Here is a 24,666-nt window from a genome sequence, read left to right on the forward strand (position 1 = left end):
GGAGGATAAATGCAATGAAATATAAGCATTAGTGTGGATAAAAGACGAAGGAGCTCCGGAATATTTGAATATTGCAAATGAAGTTATTAAAGTTCCTTGATCCTCTTTGTAGTCAGGCACAAAGGGATAGTGAATTAACATCTCTTAAAAAACAGCACAAATAAAAAAAAAAACATCCTAACACTTTTTAGACGAAACTCCTACCTCTGAGAACTGTCTATGAAGAATGTGACAAATTTCATAAGAAACATAAATTGACTGTTTGAGGGAGGAATCCTATTTGAAAGGCTGATTATTGTCATAATAAAAAAGCTTATACTTAGAAGCACAAACTAAAGCAGGAACAATACATGGAGTTACAAAGTCAAGTAGAATTTTCAAGCTAAAACTAACTGTAATATACTGCCTAATTAATGCTAATAGGATTTGTGGAACGCGGCCTCTTGCCTACAGAAACTATTCACTTTGAAGCTGATCTTGCCAATAATTTGTTGTATGTTAACAGAAGTCATTATTTTCATTTTAAATGAAATTTTAATTCCATTATTCAGCCCAAAAGAACCCGAAGGCAAACACAGTTTGGAGAATGCGTGGAATACTGGGCTCTGAGAGAGACTAACTAGGAATAAGAATTTAAGATGAAAATTTAGGACATCTATATGAAAACCAGCAAGCTACAAGGCAACCATCAAATCCCACATTTGTTAACTGTGATTAGTAGTAGACAAGAGGAAGATGAGGTTTCTGAGCTAATATATTCACAGCACAGTTCAGAAATGAGGGAGGCTTCTGAGAGTATGGTGCCACAGCCAAATATTAAAACCATGACTCCAGAATCACAGAAAATCTTCAGCGAGGTGGAATCAGAATAAAAATTCCTCAATAATTTTAACTCTGACATCTCTCCTGTACAAACAGATACTGTTGCCACACTCTGCTTTTGGAATAGTTTTCACAAGACTGATGAGTGTGTTCAACTGTCTTATCAGACAGCAGTGCAGCTACAAACAGAAAGTGGTTGATTGTGTGATGGAAACACACCAGCTGTGCAGGGGTTTTATACTCCATGCATGATGATGATACAGGGACTAAAGATATGAGGGTCTGAAGTACCATAACTGAACTGACAGTAACTATTAGAAGTCTGAGATGATGATGATAAAGGTCTAAAGTATTCCCTAAGTGTGTGTCCATCTTCCTCACTGCAGATCAAGCTGAAGAGGGGCTTCTACTTAATGTTCTAGTGATATTGATTCCAGCAGAGAAATATGCTGACAAAGATTTAAGAGATCTACAATTAGCTGAAAGGTTTATCAGGGCCACCTTTGTTCATGTGACTGACATCAAGGAGACACCCTGAAGCTGGCAGCACATTAGGCACACAAAAGAGTGCCCATCACAATGCAAAATGAACAGCAGATACACATACCTAATCCAGTCTATTAACATTGAGATTTTAATCCTCCAACAGCAAACTTTTGCTAGTATCTGAAGCAAGCCTGTGAGATGCTGCACAAAGGCTACAACAAAGCCTGTAACTAAAACCAAAAGATCTATAGAACAACAGAAATAAAAATGAAACACATTCTATACCTATGAGGTGTCATATTTGAAGTGTTATCCAGGCAATTCTATACCTTAATGTTCAACTAATGCCATAGGAGAGTAGTAGCTGTGCCAGCTATGCCCTGTTTCCTGAAAGATTCACAAAGCACTAAATTTTCCATAGAAGACCACCAGCAGAAGTAGTTTTCAAAACACTATTTCAGACTGAGAAGATATTTTGAAGTCCAAAATAACAGCATTCACATAAAAAACCCCAAACCCAAACTAAACTAAAACACCCCAGAAAAACCCTAAGGAAAAAAAACACAAAGAGGAGTTTCTTTAAGATGCCATCACATGCAGACCATTTACTTTAAACATTAGTCCTCTTCAATTTGGATACCTCCTTGAGGAAGCAAACTAATTTATAACATTACTAAATCAGCAAAAGAATTTCCATACCCCTGGAAGATGGAAAAATAAAAATGAAAATGTCACCTTTTAGAAATTAAAAAGGAGAAAGGTATAAAAAGATAAATATATCAATAGATTTATAGGAGAATCAAAATATTATGCTAGAGGGAGACAGTTTGTAGCGTATCAATCCCTTTACCTGATGCTGTTACCAGGAGGCTGTCTGAATCACATGGTCTACAGGATGAAGCACTAACAGGGTTTATGGAGGAGCTACAAGCAATGGTGGTGGGAATGACAAAGGAATTTTCTGAACATGCAGGTTGATTCAGTCCAGGGAAGTGTGAAGGCCAGGCACCCACCTGAGATGAGGCTATGGCTGGTATGGCACAGCCTGCAGGTGCCACAGATAAATCTATAGAAGGTTTTGGTGGCAGCTGAGGTGAGGACTTAGAAATAATTTCCTCATTTATTACCCTGATTCCTTGTGGTGAACTTGAAAGAGGTGAGGTCATAGTTTTGCTGTCAGTTTTTGCACTTGTGTTTGGGGATCGACTACTATCCATTAAAACCTTAAACTGTGGGTGTGGTGGAGAAGGAGTTTGCGAAAGCCCTGGTTTTTTAGGAGGAATAGGTGGAGGATTTCCTCTGTCAATTCTTGATACACTGGGAGTCTTTAAATTCGTTCTACCAACTGGGGGGTAAGTGCCAACTTCCATCGAATGTGATGTCCCCAGCCGTGATGGAGTGCTGCTCTGAGGGCTGGTAAATCTTGAAAGGACTTGGGTAACGGTATTCCGAGCTACCTGCTTGGCAACTAGGTTGTCACGACTAGTGGGGGATACGTCCCTAGAGGGAGGGCTTTGGGTTGTGTTTCCATTTTGGTCTTGATCATTAGCATTTGCTTGAAATCTAAATCTAGCTGCTTGGACTCGTGGATTTAGGCCTGGATGCCCAGCAGTGTTGGCAGATGGTGAATGCAAACTTTGCATAGATGAAGGAAGTGAGGAATTCTGAGCTGCAACAGTGGGTGTTGCAGGAGCGCAAAGGGAAGTACTATTTGGAAGAGGGGAAGTGCTACTTGGTAAATCAGGTGATGAGTCTGTACTTGGTCCATTTTCCTCAATTCTGTTTAGATTCTGTGTAAGAACAGGAGTTGTGGGAGGGACAAGTTCACTAGATGAAGTTTGCCTGTCAACGACAGGCTTCACAAATGCTGCATTGGTGCACACATTCATTTTTGTATTGCCAGACATTGTTGTGTTCACTGTAGAAGGCTTTACAGATACAGTCAAAGGCAACTTCTTAACACTTTCTGTGCTACTGTCCAGCACTACAGTATCTGTTTGGCAGGCAACAGTTCTTGAACTTGGTTCTTCTGTTGCAACAGAAACAGAAACAAGACTCCTATCTTTATTTTTATCTTTGTTTTTTTGAGAGAAATTAGCTTTACTTTCATTCTCCTTTTTCAATTGCTCAATCATTTTGATCATTTTATCTCTCTCTTCTCTGAGGTCACTGGTGTGTGCTTCCTCTCTATGCAGTTTGGCACGCAACTGCTCTCTCTCTGTGTCAAACTCGGACAGCTGCTTTTCCATTTGGGCTTCCATTTGTGTACTCCTTTGTTTCTCAGCTGCAAGAGACTCCTCGAGCTCAGTAGCCTTTTTCTTTTCCTCTTCAAATTTTGACATCACTTCTTCCAGTTTCTGAGCTTCCTCTACAATTCGGCCAGACAACTGCTTACATTCTTTCACTAACATCAATACTACATGCTTATTCTTTCCACGTTCTTCCTCAAGACGAGCAGATAACTTTTTGTGCTCCAGCTCAAGACTCTGTAACTGAGATTTTTCCATTTCCAACTGTAAGAAAGCACAGAGAAAAATTCTTATTAGCAAGAAGGAAACTTTCAACATCAACTAGTATTAATATCGTAATCTTTGAAAGTATGCCTTAAATGAACGTGACCACCCCAGGAAAGTGATTGTGATATCTACACAAGTGCCAATAATCTTACACAAACAAAGAGACAGGCATCTCTAAAGAGCAGTTCAGAAACTAAGTAAGCCCACCAACTTTCCTCTGATGACAAAACAGGGACTCCCCAAAATGATTAACTGCTTGTGATTCCTGAGTGAGGAACTACCTGTTCTCCAGAAATTAGACTCAGGACGACACAGAAAGTTCACTTCTCAGTAATGGAACCAGACAAAAGCAAGAGATGAGCTTTGCAAAAAACCTTTTGGCCCAGAAATTAAATGTTTAGGGTTTAGGTCTTCCTCAGACTGAAGGAGATTAGAGGACATGGTCTCAAGGGGAGGTTTAGACTGGATGTTAGGGGAAAATTCTTCATAGAGAGAGTGATTGCCCATTGGAATGGGCTGCCTGGGGAGGTGGTGGAGTCACCATCACTGGAGGTGTTTAGGAGGAGACTTGATGGAGTGCTTTGTGCCATGGTTTAGTTGATTAGATGTTGTTGGATGATGGGTTGGATGCAATGATCTTGAAGGTTTCTTCCAACCTGGTTTATTCTATTCCTATTCCTATTCCTATTCCTATTCCTATTCCTATTCCTATTCCTATTCCTATTCCTATTCCTATTCCTATTCCTATTCTATTCTACATAGTCCATCATGCCCATAATAAGCATCCTGTATCTTGTTTTAATATTTATTAAAAAGACAGTAATTTTGGGGATCAACATTTTGATGCAGGCAGAAATATTTTCCTGTACTTACTGAGCAGAGTGAGCAGGTGGGCTCTCACTGACATCAGTGATGTATAAACTATGTTATAAGCTAGAATCAAAAAACCACCTACTACACACAGGCAGTGGATAAGAGTAATTTTTCCCCTCACTCATATAGCCATCACCTCTAATTCACCTTGCTCGCTTATTCTGCTTTTATTCAATGACCCTGTTCTAGAAAGGCAAGGGAAACACTTGTTAATGCACTATTTTTTATTTTAGGGAAGTCATTGTGCCCCTGTACTCTGCATTGGTTAGGCCGCACCTTGAGTACTATGTCCAGTTCTGGGCCCCTCAGTTTAAGGACATTGAAATACTTGAACGTGTCCAGAGAAGGGCAACAAGGCTGGGGAGAGGCCTTGAGCACAAGCCCTATGAGGAGAGGCTGAGGGAGCTGGGATTGTTTAGCCTGGAGAAGAGGAGGCTCAGGGGTGACCTCATTGCCCTCTACAACTACCTGAAAGGTGGTGGTAGCCAGGAAGGGGTTGGTCTCTTCTCCCAGGCAACCAGCACCAGAACAAGGGGAAACAGTCTCAAGCTGCACCAGGGGAGGTTTAGACTCAAGGTGAGGAGGAAGTTCTTCACCGAGTGAGTTGTTTGTCATTGGAATGTGCTGCCCAGGGAGGTGGTGGAGTCACCGTCCCTGGAGGTGTTCAAGAGGAGATTGGACGTGGCACTTGGTGCCATGGTCTAGTCATGAGGTCTGTGGTGACAGGTTGGACTCGATGATCCTCGAGGGAGAAGAGACCAACCCCTTCCCAGCCACCACCACCCCTCAGGTAGTTGTAGAGGGCAATGAGGTCACCCCTGAGCCTCCTCTTCTCCAGGCTAAACAATCCCAGCTCCCTCAGCCTCCCTCATAGGGCTTGTGCTCAAGGCCTCTCCCCAGCCTTGTTGCCCTTCTCTGGACACGTTCAAGTGTCTCCATGTCCTTCTTAAACTGAGGGGCCCAAAACTGGACACAGTACTCAAGGTGTGGCCTAACCAATGCAGAGTACAGGGGCACAATGACTTCCCTGCTCCTGCTGGCCACACCATTCGTAATACAGGCCAGGATGCCATTGGCCTTCTTGGCCACCTGGGCACACTGCTGGCTCATGTTTAGGCAGCTGTTGATCAGCACCCCCAGATCCCTCTCTGTTTGGGAACTCTCTGGCCACTCTGACCCCAGCCTGTAGCTCTGCATGGGGTTGCCGTGGCCAAAGTGCAGCACTCGGCACTTGGACTTGTTAAATAACCTCCCATTGGACTCCGCCCATCTGTCTAGTTGGTCAAGGTCCCTCTGCAGAGCCCTCCTACCCTCTGACGATTTCTACTGCAGCAGGAAACTGTTTCATTCTTCTACAATACAAGAACATTTTACAGTACTAAAGAAAAATATCTAAGAGGAGCTGTGTCAAATAGTAGTTTAAAATCTTACAATGAATAAAAGTTTTATTTCAATAGATGAAAGAAGAAACATGTGTTATAGATTCAAATTATAATATCATGGTAAAATGATATTAATTACAGAGTTTAAGACAATATAGTGTCAGGAATATATTTACTATAAATTGCAATGTGGGAAACAATATGGCCTTAGGGACTGGTAACAGCTATGAAATATCTTCTCTCAGTCAATGCTTAAAATATTGTTGTGGCTGCTAGATAAAAACAAACAGAAAGCCAGGCAAGGAAAAAAAACAACCAACTAACAAAAAACAAACAAGCAAACAAACAAAAACCCACAGACAAACCCACCCCAACAACATCAAAAAAACACACACAAAAAACCCCAACCAAGAAAACAACAAAAAACCCCCACTGAACTCCAACAAACCAGGCATTACAATACAAGAGCTTTATAGAAGCTACAGAATACTGTTTCCTGTGCTCTCCAACTAAAGAAGAAATTTCTTAACCCTGGAAGCTTTTTCCACATGCTGTGTCTATAATTTATCTTTGATTAAAATGCATTTATACAAAAGCTGTTACAATTTTTAGATAACAGTTTTATTCCTCTCGACTTATACAGTAGAGTTGAAACTCATGCCATCAAGAGATGAGCACAAGAGAGAGCAAGTCTGCACTTGTGCCCAGGATAATTTCTTTCCAAGTGGAAAGTAGAATTAAAGCAGAACAGAACACTTGAAAAGGAAGGGAAGTGAAATGGCAGAGAGAACAAACACTAAATCCTTCATGAATTCACACTTATAGATGAATGTGTCTCAGTTTCCCAACATTTCTAATCATGCTACCTGACTTCAAATTTTTCTTCCATTGTCTACAAGAGGGGTAAAAAGCATATGGCAGTATTAATGCAACAGGGTATTTCCCTCCTGAAATCATACCATTTAACAAGCTATGATGATGACACTGCATTTAGGAATGGCCCCATTCACAGTTCCTCACATGCAGAAAAATGATTATTTTTTCTCAAGCACTTGAGTCTCAAACTGAGCCAGGGGAAGTTTAGGCTCGAGGTGAGGAGAAAGTGCTTCACTGAGAGAGTCGTTGGCCATTGGAATGGGCTGCCCAGGGAGGTGGTAGAGTCACCGTCCCTGGAAGTGTTCAAGAGGGGACTGGACATGGCACTTGGTGCCATGGTTTAGTCATGGGGTCTGTGGTGACAGGTTGGACTTGCTGATCTTTGAGGTCTCTTCCAACCTGGGTGATTCTGTGATTTCATTATTTCTTCAAAGCATCCAATAGCATTTGGATGCTTTACGAGCACTTCAAATCAAGTGAAGTACCCAACAGTAGCAGTTTTATGCATTGAACAGCTTCTTTTTGGTTAAAACAGATACCAAAATTGTGAGAAATCAATTTTTAAAGCTTAGAAACGCAACAAGATTAAATTGAAAATGTTATCAAGATGATCTATGTTTTATTATTGCTCCATTTTGCTTTCAGATGAGGGATTGGTTCTATAAATTAACTGTTGTGAAACTACATTACTTGCAAATAACTGCAAGCAGATTTTAATATATTTTGAGATCTAATCAGCTTGCCATAAGGTTATAGTATTTTATTTGTAAACACTGCACATAAATAATCAATCTCTAATACATAAAGCCCCTTATTTGATTTCAAATTGACAAGAGCAGCATTGGTTTCTCATTTTACCCTATCTTTTACATCTATCCCTTCCCCACGCTTGTTTTGGCTACAATATCTTCACAGTATCACAGTATAACTTAGGTTGGAAAGGACCTCGAGGATCATCGAGTCCAACCTATCAACACAGACCCCATGACTAGACCACGGCACCAAGTGCCACGTCCAATCTCCTCTTGAACGCCTCCAGGGGCAGTGACTCCACCACCTCCCTGTGCAGCCCGTTCCAATGAGGAATTACTTGCTCAGTGAAGAACTTCCTCCTCACCTCGAGTCTAAACCTCCCCTGGCGCAGCTTGAGACTGTGTCCCCTGGTGCTGGTGCTGGTTGCCTGGGAGAAGAGACCAACCCCTTCCCGGCCACAACCACCCCTCAGGTAGTTGTAGAGGGCAATGAGGTCACCCCTGAGCCTCCTCTTCTCCAGGCTAAACAATCCCAGCTCCCTCAGCCTCTCCTCATAGGGCTTGTGATCAAGGCCTCTCCCCAGCCTTGTTGCCCTTCTCTGGACACGTTCAAGTGTCTCAATGTCCTTCTTAAACTGAGGGGCCCAGAACTGGACACAGTACTCAAGGTGTGGCCCAACCAAAGCAGAGTACAGGGGCACATTGACTTCGCTGCTCCTGCTGGCCACACTATTCCCAATGCAGGCCAGGATGCCATTGGCCTTGGCCTTGAATTGGAAAACCCTTAAAGATTGCATTTTTTTCCTTTAGATGACAGATATGGACCTAACTGTAATTATTTATGAGTTTATGAACTAACTATAACATGAATATTTGCAAAGTGCACCACATGGATATATTAAACCATATGAGTAATGTAAACATCTGGAAATGTGTCCAAGAGGATTTGAAAAACGGTAAAAAAAGACACTGAGAAATTTATAGCATCCCAGAAAGAAGTAACCAGCAAAAGTCCCCCAAAGGTGAGAGACAGAGTGCATGCTGTTTAAGAAAAGGTCAAAGGAGCTTGGCTTGCTTAGTCTAGTGAGAAAGAAGGAAAAGGAAAACAAAATACTGCAGGATGACCAATTCTTCTTGGTAGTGGCAGGTGGGGGTCTCACAACACAAAGTTAACATGAAAGGTTGTCCTTTAAAAGGCTCAATCTTGAACAGAAGATTTTCACAAGGCTAGTAGTGCAGAAAGAATGCAGTATTGCCATTCCTCAGGGTTTTCAGGACTGAGCTAGACAAATTCACAGATGACCAGATGTACCGCTGCTGATAATCAGCTTTAAGAACAAGGTTAAACTCAATCACATCAACAGGCCTCCTTCAACCAACACATCTTTCTATGAGCATGCACCCCAGTACCAACGTATCTGTACAAACAGCTGACAAATCGAGAACTGTAATTTTGATTATCTGCTTTTGAGTTCTCAAGAAAACTCAAAATTCATTTTCATAGCAGCTCCAGGAAAAGCATTCAAAGAAAGGGAAGAGGATGGAGGATGGAGACTTAACACAAACCAGATGACATCTGAGGATTAGGTATTTACTATGTGGTAGGGCTATGACAGACAGTCATTTGTGCCCATCTCATTTTTTTTCTCTGTTTTGGCAGGTTGTTATGACTTGCTTTTTATAATCCAATAAAAATTTAATTCAAAGAATAGTCAAGCTGGTTTTGGCTGGGATAGAGTCAATTTTCTTCATAGTAGCTGGTACAGAGCTATGTTTCAGATTTGTACTGAAAGTAGTGCTGACAATACAGAGATGTTTTCATTACCGCTGAGCAGTGCCTACACAGTATCAAGGTATTTTCTGCCTCTCACCATCCCACCAGGGAGTAGGCTGGAGGTGCACAAGAAGCTGGAATGGGACACAGATGGCACAGCTGATCCCAAGTGACCAAAGACACGTTCTATACCATATGATGTCATGTTCAGCATATAAAGCTGGGGCAAGAGAAAGGAAGGGTGGGATGTTTGCTGTGATGGTGTTTGCTTCCCAAGTAACTGTTACGTGTAATAGAGCCCTGTTTTCTTGGAGATCACTGAACATCTGCCTGCTGATGTGAAGTGGTGAATTAATTCCTTATTTTGCTCTGCTTGAGCATGGCTTTTGCTTTACCTATTAAAATGTCTTTATCTCAACTAATGAGTTTTACCACTTTTACCCTTCTGATTCTCTACCTGGTCCCACTGGGGAGAAACCACCTGGGTGGTGCTTAGTTGCCAGCTGGGGTTAAACCACAACAACACTTTTAAGGTCACTATATTCAGACTATAAATCCCCAGGAGTAAGAATGAAGTCTAAGCCTGTTTAAAGTCCAGTAATACCCAGAGAAAATAAACACAGCTGTACACAGATTTCATTAAGAGTGAGACAGTGAGGCAATAAGAAACATGGAGATAGAGGCATCACACATTTGGAGAAGGAGGACCCACTCTTGGAGGGAGGAGGTGCAGCCAGCTCTGTATTTAGGTCATGTTTGGTTAGGCTTAACTTTTATTTTTTTCTCTCCTTATTTTGGGTCACCAATGCTCAACAGCATGCAGTTTGTTTTCATATCCTGTGATACTTAAATTTTCTGTTTGTTACAAGGAGTAAAAATTGGTAGAATCCTAATGACGAGCATTCAAAGCAACACATTTTCAAGTGTAGTGCTTTAAAGTTTAGCTTGAAAGTTACAGACTTCAAAATTGAGTGTACTAAAGAGGTTTAAGTACTACTCAAGGCAAGACTCAGACTGGAAAATAAATTAAGAATCACAGAATGTATTTGGTTGGAAGAGACCTTGAAGACCATCCAGTCCAACCTTTGATCCAGTACTGAACAGTCAACACTAAACCATGTCCCTGTGTGCCAGGTCCACACACTGCTTGTGCACCCCCAAGGCACGGTGCTCCACCACTGCCCAGGACACACCATTCCAATGTTTGATAACCCTTTCAGTGAAGAAGTATTTCCTAACATCCAGCCTAAATGTCCCATGGCACAGCTTGAAACCATTTCCTGTAGTCCTGCTGCTTGTCATCAAGGAGAAGAGGCTGCCCCCTCCTTGCTCCAACCTCCCTGCAGGTAGTTGTAGAGAGTGATGAGGTCTCTCCTCAGCCTTCTCTTCTCTAGGCTGAACAACCCCAGGTTCCCAGACACTCCTCACAGGTCATGTGCTCCAGGTCTTCCAAGACAACAGCATCCTTTCCTGTACATGCAGACTTACAGACTTCAGTAATGAACTTGGGGGGGTGGGGGTGGTGTGTGTAAACAAAAAGCTGAATTTACATATCAACACTCTGACTTTGAGACATACTCTCAAAGCTGCATTTCCCCTTCAGTATCACAGTATCACAGTATAACTAAGGTTGGAAGAGACCTTGAGGATCATCGAGTCCAACCTATCACCACAGACCTCATGACTAGACCATGGCACCAAGTGCCACATCCAATCTCCTCTTGAACGCCTCCAGGGACGGTGACCCCACCACCTCCCTGGGCAGCACATTCCAATGACGAACAACTTGCTCAGTGAAGAACTTTCTCCTCACCTTGAGCCTAAACCTCCCCTGGTGCAGCTTGAGGCTGTGTCCTCTTGTTCTGTTGGTTGCCTGGGAGAAGAGACCAACCCCTTCCTGGCTACAACCACCTTCACCTTTCAGGTAGTTGTAGAGGGCAATGAGGTCACCCCTGAGCCTCCTCTTCTCCAGGCTAAACAATTCCAGCTCCCTCAGCCTCTCCTCATAGGGCTGTGCTCAAGGCCTCTCCCCAGCCTTGTTGCCCTTCTCTGGACACGTTCAAGTGTTTTGGTGTCCTTCTTAAACTGAGGGGCCCAGAACTGGACACAGTACTCAAGGTGCGGCCTACCCAATTCAGGGAACAGCTTCCTCCCTGAACACACCCCTCTTCCCCTTTCTTTCTGTTTTTGGTTTCCCTTGGACACTAACTGGTTCACTGCCATGTCAGGTCCAACTTGCATGCATGTCTCTGTCCATACACTAAAAATCAGAGCTAGGTGAACAGTTTAGAGACATTTATGGTTGTGCCCTGAAACAAGAAACTAATCAAATTTTCCATGCAAATGTTTCAGGGTCTCTCCCCGTCTCATTCTTCAGCCATAATAAGCAGATTTTTGTATGCTGAGACAATCCCTTCCCTAAAATACCAACTTACTTACAGAGCATATGAAATTCAGCATTTCAGAGCTCTCAAAAAAGAAGTACTAGGTAAGTACATGTAACAGTTCACTACACAGGCCACTACACTGTTTTAACATTTATACCTCGTACCTAGACTCTAGTATTATTCATTTTTCATATGTGCTGTTTTTTCTGAAGTCTTAACACAGTAGGTAGGGAGGCTTGAAGTAAACTAAATAACACAGCTAAGCTAATAAGAAAAGGTTTGCTGCTTTAATTTGAGCATGCATTTGCATCATACTTTCCAGTACTCTTGTGGATGTTATTATTTCCCAAAAAGCAATTAGTACCAAAATCAATTTTACTGTAATTGTCTTAGCAGTGTCTGGGTGCTTTGTTTTCTTTTAAATCAACATAAAACTGTCACCAAAGAGCTGTTTCACAGCTGCTGAAGACATGCTAACCATCTTACACACAGTGAAGATAATTTAATACTTACTTAGCATTTATTTTCTAATTAAAAAATAACTGGTCTGTATTAGTGTGATGGGTTAATGCCCATCCTGGAAGCAGGGGGGAGAGGAGGGCTTGTGAGAGTATTGCCCTCCCTGCAGGGGGTTTTCCCCCTGGGAAACTAAATTAGTCTGTTCCACTCCCCCTCTCTGCCCCTAAAGGCTGTAAGAAGGAGGATACTGCAGCCCTTAGGTCTCTTGGCCCCTGCCTTTGCTTGGAGAAGGACTGCTGATGGCTCCCTGCTTCTCTGCCACATGGTCAGGCCTGATCCTTCTCCCTGCTACCTCCACACCTCTTCAAAGAGACTGGTTTTGTATTCTTTTTTTTTTCGCCCATCCATCCTTGCCCCTTACCCTTGTGAACCCTACCTGTTTTTGTTACATATGTTGTTTAAAGAAAATTCTTTACTTCTCTACTTCCAAGCCAACTCCAAACTATTTCTTGGTGGATTTGCTCCTTCCCTTTCTTTTTCCTCTCTATTGGGAAAGAGGAGGAGGGAGCAGGGGAGGGATTCTCAGCCTTGTCCCCATCTGAGCTCTTAAGTCCCAGTTAAGGCTCAAACCACCACAATTAGTCAGTTCTATTAATGTTCCCCTCTTTCCTCTCAGAAACCCCATCCCCATACAGAGTATTCATATGTAACTATGGCTTAGGAATGTATGGCTATTAGTGAAATATGGGCACGACTTTGGTTTATCTTCTATATGAGTTTTTTTGCAACATACTTGTTCCAGAATAACTTTCTTTTTACACCAAATGTTCTAAATATGCAGAAAGTATTTTTTAAAGCTACAGTTTATTTTCAGTGATTTATGAAACAGAAACACCCAATATAAAATGTAAATAAATTCTTTAGCTTATAACAGAAGTAATAGTAGCTGTTCCAGTGTACAGGGGCACAATGACCTCCCTGCTCCTGCTGGCCACACTGTTCCTGATGCAGCCCAGGATGCCATTGGCCCTCTTGGCTGCCTGGGCACACTGCAGGCTCATGTTCAGCCTACCATCAACCAGTACCCCCAGGTCCCTCTCTACCTGGCTGCTCTCCAGCCATTCTGACCCCAGCCTGTAGCTCTGCATGGGGTTGTTGTGGCCACTGTGCAGAACCCAGCACTTGGATGTGTTCAATCTCATGCCCTTGGACTCTGCCCATCTGTCCAGCCTGTCCAGGTCCCTCTGCAGAGCCTCTCTACCCTCCAGCAGATCAACTCCTGCCCCCAGCTTGGTGTCGTCAGCAAATTTACTGATGATGGACTCAATGCCCTCATCCAGATCATCAATATGGCTAGGCAGCACCTCGAGTACTGTGTCCAGTTCTGGGCCCCTCAGTTTAGGAAGGAGGTTGACTTGCTGGATCGAGTCCAGAGAAGGACAACGAACTTGGTGAGGGGTTTGGAACACAAGCCCTATGAGGAGAGGCTGAGGGAGCTGGGATTGCTTAGCCTGAAGAAGAGGAGACTCAGGGGTGACCTTATTACTCTCTACAACTACCTGAAGGGAGGTTGTAGACAGGCAGACGTTGGTCTCTTCTCCCAGGCAGCCAGTACCAGAACAAGAGGACACAGTCTCAAGCTGTGCCAGGGGAGGTTTAGATTGGATGTTAGGAAGAAGTTCTATACAGAGAGTGATTGCCCATTGGAATGGGCTGCCTGGGGAGGTGGTGGAGTCACCATCATTGGAGGTGTTCAGGAGGAGACTTGATGGGGTGCTTGGTGCCATGGGTTAGTTGTTTGGGTGGGTTGGATTGGTTGATGGCTTGGATGTGATGATCTTGAAGGTCTCTTCCAACCTGTTTTATTCTGTGTAATTCTATGCTCTAGGTTTCAATGGTGTTGATTTTAAAATGTATTGTGATTTGCTTTCTCAGCTCACCTGTGCTATCCACTTATATACAGCATTGACTTGTACCAGTTACATTTTATTTATTCCAGAAGTAGAGCTAACTTAACAGAATCAATGAGATATGCACATAAAATATCACCAGAAAATTAGCACCCCAGTATAGAGGACTATTAAGTGATAACATTTTAACATACTTAATGATAACCAAGTTAGACAAAGATGCACATTTTAAAAAGTGGTATGAAAGAACAAATCAGGAGATGGAAAAGGAAAAAAGTTTGGTAGCAGGGTACCTTCTTTTGTCTGTTCTCAGCAGCAGCCAACTGAGCTGCCATTCTTTCTTGCATTTTCCTGCAGTGAGCCATAACAGCTTCTAAAATGGACAGAGGGTTCATGCATATTGGCTTCCTTTCCTTATCACCAGCACCTGCCTCAAAGTCTCTCTGAAGAGCCAGAAATGGGTCACTCAGATTAAATCTTCCATATCGCTCCTGGATAAAAACTTCTTTGCGCCGGGCCTAACAAAGAAACCAAACAGATAAAGAAATAAACCAAAATGCAGTCTTTGGAGCATATCCACACACAGAAGAATCCTAAACCACAGGAAAACGTTGTATTACTTACACTGTAAAAATACTTTCTTCAGGTATTTTTTTGGCAATTTCTAAACAAAGTACGTATGTTGCTCAGAGATTTTACTACAGTCAATACAATTCACTACATAAAAGCATCCCTTCCCCCTCTCAATTCAGTGCAGAAATACCAATTTGGTGCAGTTTCAGACGTATCAAAAAAAAAAAAGACCTTGTAAAGTGGCTGACACACAAAAAGAAAAGGGAAGAAAACTATTCCAAAAAGAAGTTCTCTATTTCAGAGTACTACAATGATGCTAACTAGCAGATATGGAAACATAGTTTGATGGTATGTTTACATACATAGAGATTTTTGAAAGTAATAGGAGACAGAGAGCATAAATATCAAGACTTTTCAGAAAACTCCATGATAGTATCATAGAATCAGTCAGGGTTGGAAGGGACCACAAGGATCATCTAGTTCCAAACCCCCCTGCCATGGGCAGGGACACCCCACACTGGATCAGGCTGGCCACAGCCTCATCCAGCCTGCTCTTAAACACCTCCAGGGACGGGGCCTCAACCACCTCCCTGGACAACACATTCCAGGGCTTCACCACTCTCATGGTGAAGAACCTCCTCCTCACATCCAGCCTGAATCTCCCCACCTCCAGCTTCATTCCATTCCCCCTAGTCCTACCACTCCCTGAGATCCTGAGAAGTCCCTCCCCAGCCTTCCTGTAGGCCCCCTTCAGATACTGGAAGGCCACAATGAGGTCACCTCGGAGCCTTCTCTTCTCTTTCTCCATGCCATTACTTGAAAACAGAATTATTTTGCCAAACTGCAGTACAACACTTCATTGTCATAACACAAAATATTAAACAGTAAAGGACAGAGGTAGTTTTGCTTGACACATTTTTGTTTCTTCAGAGGACACAGCTGCCCCAGGGGAGGTTTAGGCTGGATGTTAGGAAGAAGTTCTTCACAGAAAGAGTGATTGCCCATTGGAATGGGCTGCCAGGGAGGTGGTGGAGTCACCATCACTGGAGGTGTTTAGGAGGGGACTTGATGGGGTGCTTGGTGCCATGGTTTAGTTGATTAGATGGTGTTGGGTGATAGGTTGGACTCGATGATCTCGAAGGTCTTTTCCAACCTGGTCTATTCTATTCTATTCTATTCTGTAAGATCAGTTTCAAAGAAGGCATTTTTACACATTTAATACACAGTACACCTGTACTGATTTCTAACAGTCTTCATAAAAATATTTTTCCAAAATCTCAGGCTTAAAGCCATCTAATTTATGGGGGGAAAAGAAAAACAAACCTTAAAAATCAAAACAGTCATCAGAGCATTGCCTGCATATTCTTATGCTTGAAATACTTTTAGTCTATTTTTCAAGTTGATAGTATAAATAGAACTTGAAAATATTTATTACAAAAAAAAACCCCAGGCCTTAGGGGCATAACTTCAGAAAAAAGTGTACAGAGTTCACTCAGACCCAGTATCTAGCTAGGCTTACACAAAAGTCAAGTAGTGATTGGTTGGAGACAAAAATAAACTGGTAGAACCTATTTGTTGTGATACTTTTTATCAATTGCATTGCAAAAAGCCTTTAACTAGTCCACAATATCTTTCACTCAGACTTCAAAATAAAACAGCTAATTCTAAAGGTAGCATTACAAAGCCAGATGGGAGGGGCTGTATTGTGGGGCCTGGCTCTAGAATAGTTATAGAATAGTTTGCATCTTAGGAATTGATGCAAAGGAAGCAATTGAAACCAGAAACTTGATCTTAAATGCATTAAAGTGATAAACAAGCCAAACAAGATGACAAACCCAAGCAGGTTAAGAATTTAAATGGATGTGGAAACACAGTCCATATATCATTATCAGCAGTGTAAAAGCCACCCAGTTATATAAAATGAGCCATCAACGTGAAGGAAGAAATTCTTACATAGTAGCTCAGCTGTAAATAAAGACCACCAGAGCCTCCATCCTTAAGTCCAGAGAGCAAGAGGAGAAACCAAGCATATTAACTGATCTCAGAGGTGAAGTCAACCATTCATGCCTTCACGGAAACACAAGTAGACAGCCACTGAAATAACATGTTCTTTCCATTTTTTTCCCATGACTTACAAATAGCTGTCCTTTTGGCACACACTGTATGTATACAACATGAATCTATTCTGTGGAATGTTCCTTCAACATGCATAACAATTAACAGAGCAAGCAAAGTTTATTGTGCATCTGCCAAAACAGTAACGGGACTGGGCACTTGGATTTATTAAGTAAGAAAAAGAGGAAGCTATACTGAAGGGATGAGCTCCGTCTGAATGAAAATCGGGACAATCCACAAGCATAAAGAATTAAAGTGGCTAGAAGAAAACCTGAAAGCTAAAGACTGGAAAAGACAAAGGTGTTGATCAGCACATGGTTTGGGATGACAGACTCTGTAGGGCTGAAGTCATAGCTGTATGCCCTCAACCACAGGATAAACCATACTGGTAACTCTCAAATCATAAATGGCAAAATCATCTCAGGGTGCTTCCAACTCAAAAGGGAGCTAAATGTAGAGCCTTCAAACAAATGCTTCCATGTTTCTAATACAAGGACTAAAAATGTAATATAAAATGATGAGATGAAGATCATAGAATGGTCTGGGTTCATAGGGACCTTCAAAGGTCATCTAGCCCAACCCCCTCTGTGGTAAGCAGGGGCATCCTCAACTAGATCAGGTTGCCCAGAGCCCTGTTAAGCTTCATCTTGAATATGTCCAAGGATGGGTCCTGATTTCCAACGAAAATACTAAAAAGATAAAGCAGAAGCTTGGTAGAAGGGAAACAATGAGTAGTTCCCTAAAACCTAGGTGGCAAAGTGACAGAAAGACAAGGTAGGCTTGGGTTTTCTCACAATCCCTTCAGCATCTGAGTAATATTTCTGTCTTTCTGCACTTCACTGAACTATATCAGATGGGAGAAATAGAAATACTAGAATCAGAATATTTTCTCTCTTAGATCATCTTTCAGACCTGGATTTCAAGTCCTGAGAGCTATCAGTAATGCTATCATATCTGGTTTACACAATACTCATTGTTTAGAGAATGTACAGTCTAATATCATATGGGCGATGAGTCCTTTGTAATTGTCTGTACAATATGGTGGCTGTGCTAAAAGAGCATTAGCAGTGTCTCACACACAAAGTTCAAAACCACAGAATATGCAGCTATTGTAGAAGGTAATCAGGACTGCTGCACTGGGACAGGTGCTATAGGAACTTTTAAACTGTCAGCCCTGTTCTTCTGTACGTACCCATTTGCACAGTGACTAGCTTTCTAATGAATAGAGTAGAGTAGAGTAGAGTAGAGTAGAGTAGAGTGGAGTAGAGTAGAGTAGAGTAGAGTAGAGTAGAGTAGAGTAGAATAGACCAGGTTGGAAGAGACCTTCAAGATCATTGTGTCCAACCTATCATCCAACACCACCCAACCAACTAAACCATGCAACCAAGCACCCTGTCAAGTCTCCTCCTGAACACCTCCCGCGATGGCGACTCCACCACCTCCCCGGGCAGCCCATTCCAATGGGCAATCACTCTCTCTGTGTAAAACTTCCTCCTGACCTCCAGCCTGAACCTCCCCTGGCACAGCCTGAGACTGTGTCCTCTTGTTCTGGTGCTGGCTGCCTGGGAGAAGAGACCAACCTCTGCCTGTCTACAACCCCCCTTCAGGTAGTTGTAAACAGCAATAAGGTCACCCCTGAGTCTCCTCATGGAAGGACTCAGACTGAAAGTATTTAAAGGTATGAAAAGACAACCATAGGAAATCTGTAATTTTTCTAGTCTGTGTCAGTGGTGCACAAAATTATGGCTAGAGACTTAAAATAAATCCTCCAAGGGGCAGCTGCTAATGAAAACTGACAGCACACCCAATTCAAGAGAAAACATCTAAAACTGAAGAAGAAGAAGAAAGTCTTAAATATTCATTAATTTCACTACTGTAATAGGGTAGAAGCTTAAACTTATTTACAAATGCTTTTGACTTCAGTCCAGTAAGAGTATCACAGTTAGACAGAGCTTTTAAATCCTTACACAGGAACTGAAACATTAAACAAGGAGATTAAACTGAGTTTAACTGCTACTTAAAAGAGAATGTGAACCTGAAGGTCCTTTACAGACAAGCTGGTGTACAGCAGTATGTTAAATTAAGGACAGACTAGAAGTTTATAGTAAAAAACAAAAGTAGAATAAAAAAACATCTTCAGGGAAGAGCAAAAGTCGGTCAGAAGAAACCACACAGCCTCACTTCAAGGAAAAGCTAAGTTTAAACAGGACTTTTCAGTGTGGAACAGAGACAAAGAAGGAGAGTCATGCTAGAGGTCTGCACACTGACAGGACAAGTAATAGTTGTCCCATTAGGGAAACCAGAGCTGGACACAAATTATTCTCGCTGAGAGCAGATAAGCACCGGAACGTGTTGCCCAGGGAAAACACATAGCCACTGTCACTGGAAGATTTCCAAAACTAGATTGGATAAGGCCATCAAAAACTCAATCCATGTTTGACGTTAGTCCTGCTTCTAAGCAGAAGATTACACTGAACAATCTCTCGAGGTGCCTTCCAAGCTAAATTACTCTATGATTAGTGATTTCTTCTAGGACTGTTAACTTTTTATCTAGCAGACACTAGCAATCTCCTCAAGTAACAAATGACAGCAAGGAGCTCTCACAGGAAGAAGCAGCAAGCAAACTTGTGGAACAAGCTTTATTATGCCTTGTTTCACATCATGAGAATACTTTTTATTGTATGACTTAGAAAACAGAACTTTTACTGTGTGATATTGTAAAAAAAATCTCAATATTGAATAATCCTATGGATTATGCAGCTGTGTGATGCAGAAGGGAAGTGTACTCTCAAGCATCCTCTCCTGGGTTTGCAGCCAGCACAAATCTGGAGGATCAGGCTGTAAAATAAGATTATTCTTTTCTTACTCTCAGGAAGCTTATCTCCTATCACATACAGCAAGACACCTCATTCACACTTACACCTCTCAAGCTGACCCTTTGCAAGTCACTGACCTCACTTATGTGCTGGCAGATAAAGACTGTCAGCAGAATGTGCAAGGAGAGGAACGAAAGGAGAGGAGGTATGTGGATGATGTGCTGTGGGAAAAGTAGCAAATCCAGTACAAGAGCTGGTTTGCAGTCACTTGTTTCATATGTTCCACTTCAAAAGGAAGGAAAAAAAAAGGTTTAAAAAAAAAATCTATTTTCAATGACCAAACAGAATTATTGAAGTATAATTAGATATATTTTTTTCCACCCCTGTTATTGAAATAAGTATGTAAGAAGGCAGGGAAACCTTGAAATACTATCCACCCCACTGTGGACTTACAAGCTAAAAACACTTAAAAAGTGAGGTAAAAGAAAAAGAGCCAATTAATAAGTAAGATATTAGCCAAATAACAAACCCCATAACACTGATCATATAATAACATATTCTTAGTTTTATTTTGGTCATAATCCACATTTGTTGTACACATTTGATGAAATGAGTTTACATAATCAGTATCAGAACATATAAGCAACAGTATTTTTAAGGTTAATACTGCATTTTTGCCCCAATGTATCTTAGTTTCTTCTTCAGTTACCTGCCAAGTTAAGAGTTCAGCAAGTCCAAATCTTTCATCAGCAATTGATGATAAACATCACAAATGGGACTGCATGTCCTACACCGCTGTGGAACAATGGAAGCGAATTAAAGCTGCCCCCTAGCCCTTAAACAAAATTTCCTTCCTTTCAGGAGCGTTTGTTCCTCTGATTAATTTCCTTTTCCACATATACCAAAATTGTTTTGACAGATGTCAATAAGTTCACATTAACATTTCTCTCTTGACATATGTATTAGGGAGTGGTAAAAACGTTTCCTAAAATTAAACAGCATAGAAGAGGAGGCAGCAAAAGCTTATTTTATAGGCTATGTTAAAGACAAGGATTATTAATTCTAAACAAATTTCAAAGAGGAAAGTGTCTGAAGGAGAACATGTTTATCAATCTTATTCATTGGCATTACAAGATCCTGAAATTATTTGCTGGTGCAAATAATTATTTAATTATTTAAGCAATTAATATGTACTCATAACGAAAACAGTACTTTCAGAGATGCCTGTAAAATACTTGGGTGGGAGTGAGGTGCAGGATATGATGATTAATTAAGGAAGAATGGTAGTAGCTGTTAGCTTTTTTTGGGTGTTTTTAATTTTTACATGCAGGTGTAAATGAATGTTTCAAAGTATCATATAAGATGTTACTTCCATATAGTTTTACAGAACAGACTAAAAAAGGAAATGTAAACATCAGGGACTGCTGAAGAAACCGTATGCTGCAGCAGGCTTTCTACTAATGAACTCCTCAGAATCTCACCTGCAGTCTACATTCCTCTCTCCAGCACTGTGACAGTGCCTACCTATGCAAAGTCTACAAGTGAGTTAGATTTTCATGAATGCAGTGTAATATGAAAAAATATCTGCCTAATATATACAAATTGCCTGTATCCATGTTAAGTGTCAAGTATCATCACAGTATCACAGTATCACTAAGGGTGGAAGAGACCTCAAAGATCATCGAGTCCAACCTGTCACCACAGACCTCATGACTAGACCATGGCACCAAGTGCCACGTCCAATCCCCTCTTGAACACCTCCAGGGACAGCGACTCCACCACCTCCCTGGGCAGCACATTCCAATGACGAACAACTCTCTCGGTGAAGAACTTTCTCCTCACCTCAAGCCTAAACTTCCCGTGGCACAGCTTGAGACTGTGTCCCCTTGTTGTGTAGACACTTGAGGGATAAAAATAATCTAAAATCTCTGAAGAATGATGATTTTAATAGGTTGTTATTTTGAGAAGAGTGAAAACTGTAGAGAGTATTGAGAAATAGAAGAATGCAATCAACAGGTTAAACAAAACCACCACACAAATTGGTTATGGTCTGACAGACCTATACAATTGCTTCATACAATGCTATAAAAATTGCTCTTTACAGATGACTGAGCAGAATCTTGAAGGAATTCAAAGTCTTAAAAGTGGTACTAACAAAGATAATAGAATAAACTTGTTTAGTAATTTCTAATGCTCATAAAAAGCATTCAAAACTATCTTCAATCAGTGAAGCGGATGGCAAGAAACTGGAGATACAGCCAGTTTCTAGGAAAGTTATCCCAAGCATGAACCATTAAGAGTAATAACAAGAAGCTGCACTGTTCTCTCATTCACAACAACCTATAAATCTTTTGCAGAAATTTCTGATTCACAAAGTGTCTGTTTCTCTCAGAGTCCATAGTTTAAAATCCAAGCTTTTAGGAAGTTTTTCTCAAGGTAAAAAGAAAGCTCTACATATAAGACTGTTATGTTGCTTTACAAGGCTGTCCTAAAGAACCTCCATTTAAATTAAACAAACCCATCATTTTAAGACATCAACAGTCAGATCTTACCTAGCAGTTGACAAAAACAACAGCAAACCAGATTTTCTCTGTTTCGTGCCAAGTATCCAAATATTAAAGTGGTTTGCAAAAAGCTGCTCTGTTTCCTCCTCTCTGCAGTAGGAAGCAGACTCAACAAAACTACAACCTGCTTAATTAATTCAAATCTAACCGTGTATGAGGACAAACATAAACACTTCTGGCTTACAATACAACACAAAGCACTAAAGAAGAAGAATTATACAACCAAGGTAATGATGAAGCCTGAATTTCCTTAGGGGGTCTAATTCCAGAGAAAGACAGCATCACTGCAGAGGAACCTCGACTGACTGGACAGATGGGCAGAGTCCAATGGGATGGCATTCAACAAGTCCAAGTGCCGAGTGCTGCACTTTGGCCACGGCAACCCCATGCAGAGCTACAGGCTGGGGTCAGAGTGGCCAGAGACCTCCCAAACAGAGAGGAACCTGGGGGTCCTGATCGACAGCTGCCTAAACATGAGCCAGCAGTGTGCCCAGGTGGCCAAGAAGGCCAATGGCATCCTGGCCTGCATTAGGAATAGTGTGGCCAGCAGGAGCAGGGAAGCCATTGTGCCCCTGTACTCTGCTTTGGTTAGGCCACACCTAAAGTACTGTGTCCAGTTCTGGGCCCCTCATTTAAGAAGGACATTGAGACACTTGAACGTGTCCAGAGAAGGGCAACAAGGCTGGGGAAAGGCCTTGAGCACAAGCCCTATGAGGAGAGGCTGAGGGAGCTGGGATTGTTTAGCCTGGAGAAGAGGAGGCTCAGGGGTGACCTCATTGCCTTCTACAACTACCTGAAAGGTGGTTGTAGCCAGGAAGGGGTTGGTCTCTTCTCTGAGGCAACCAGCACCAGAACAAGAGGACACAGTCTCAAGCTGCGCCAGGGGAGGTTTAGACTCGAGGTGAGGAGGAGGTTCTTCACCGAGAGAGTCGTTCGTCATTGGAACACGTTGCCCAGGGAGGTGGTGGAGTCACCATCCCTGGAGGTGTTCAAGAGGAGATTGGACGTGGCACTTGGTGCCATGGTCTAGTCATGGGGTCTGTGTTGATAGGTTGGACTCGATGATCCTCGAGGTCCTTTCCAACCTTAGTTATACTGTGATACCCAACAGCACAAGTTCACTATTACCCTGATACGGTGAAGTAGCACAACCTCCTTCTCTTTCTCCGTGTTCTTTAAGAAAAATCTCCATGCAGGAAAGAGGTGCAGACAGGACAGTCACATGCTTCCAATTTTTCATTACTAATTCTCTCCCTTAATGAAAATCCACTATTTTGGAGTTCTGAATTTAAAATGGGAATGCACAATATTGCGAAACTAAGATCAGTCATTAACAGATCAGCATCAGTAAGGAGAAAAACCCAAGCCTCACTTCTTAGAGATGTAACAGGTGAAACTCCAGCCTTGCACTAAGTTTCTAAATGAGGAAAAAGAAAAAAAGCTCAGGTCCTGAAATAACATGTGGTTGTAATTGAGAAAAGCCATCCAGATGTTCTATATAAAAAATACACTAGCCCTATTTTCTGACAGCTTTGTTGTCTGATGCTTAAACATTTGAAAATCATAGGCAAATGTTTTGTAAGGAAATATCACTGTTTGATGCTCTCATTATCTAACCACCCAGACATTTATTTCTGAAAGCAATACAGATTTTCATACTGCCGATGAGTCTCAACGGATAGGAGAGACTTGAGCTTTCGGGTTACTTTAAGCAATCATTTGTCATCTAGACTTTCTTGCACGTTCAAACTCATGCAAATCAACTCATAATTCTTTGCACATGTCAGCCCATCTGAAGTACTGAAGAAAACCTGACTTTACCTCGAACCAAAAAAGAACATTTTAACACCCACACTTAGCAGTTTAAAAGTTTCTTCAGCTCAGCATCAGTCAAAACTTATCAAAGACGCAACAGAAAAATGCTAACTAAATCACTCTGTGTTTCGTCATTTACAGCATGTAGATTTTCATATTTTCAAGCTATCAAAATGTCAGTTAAAAAAAAACCCCAAACAATTACTGCACAGAAATTACATGATCACCAAATTTTTTAATTATATTAATGAAAAAGGTATGGCAAATTCGGGTTTACAGTGCAATCACTAAGCACAGTTAACGTGGCTTCACAAAGGGAAAAGTGCTTTGTAACTGATCTGATATCCTGCTATAAGTCACCCTCCCAGTGGATGAAGGGAAGGCAGTGGATGTAGGCATTCTGGATTTTATTAATGCTTTTGAGAGCGTCCCTTACAGTATCCTCTGGACAAGTTGCCCAACTGTAGGATGAGTGTGTTCACAGTGTGCTGGGCAAAAGACTATTGTGGCCAGCAGGAGCAGGGAAGTCATTGTGCCCCTGTACTC

General features: G+C 41.7%; 1 protein-coding gene across 1 annotated transcript in view; it reads right to left on the reverse strand.

Annotated features, from left to right (window-relative positions):
* LOC137459277 (cortactin-binding protein 2-like) overlaps positions 1–24,666 on the reverse strand; it is a 73,772-nt gene that overhangs the window by 22,422 nt on the left and 26,684 nt on the right. Inside the window, exons 3-4 of the mRNA XM_068170331.1 lie at positions 14,531–14,755; positions 2,159–3,821 (exon numbers count right to left, since the gene is read on the reverse strand). Of these exons, the coding sequence (XP_068026432.1) occupies positions 2,159–3,821; positions 14,531–14,755 (1,888 nt within the window). The remainder of the gene's footprint in view (positions 1–2,158; positions 3,822–14,530; positions 14,756–24,666) is intronic.

Source organism: Melanerpes formicivorus, unplaced genomic scaffold (assembly GCF_026170545.1).
Source record: "Melanerpes formicivorus ecotype bairdi unplaced genomic scaffold, bMelFor1.0.p_v2 SCAF_342, whole genome shotgun sequence".
NCBI classification, from domain to species: domain Eukaryota; kingdom Metazoa; phylum Chordata; class Aves; order Piciformes; family Picidae; genus Melanerpes; species Melanerpes formicivorus.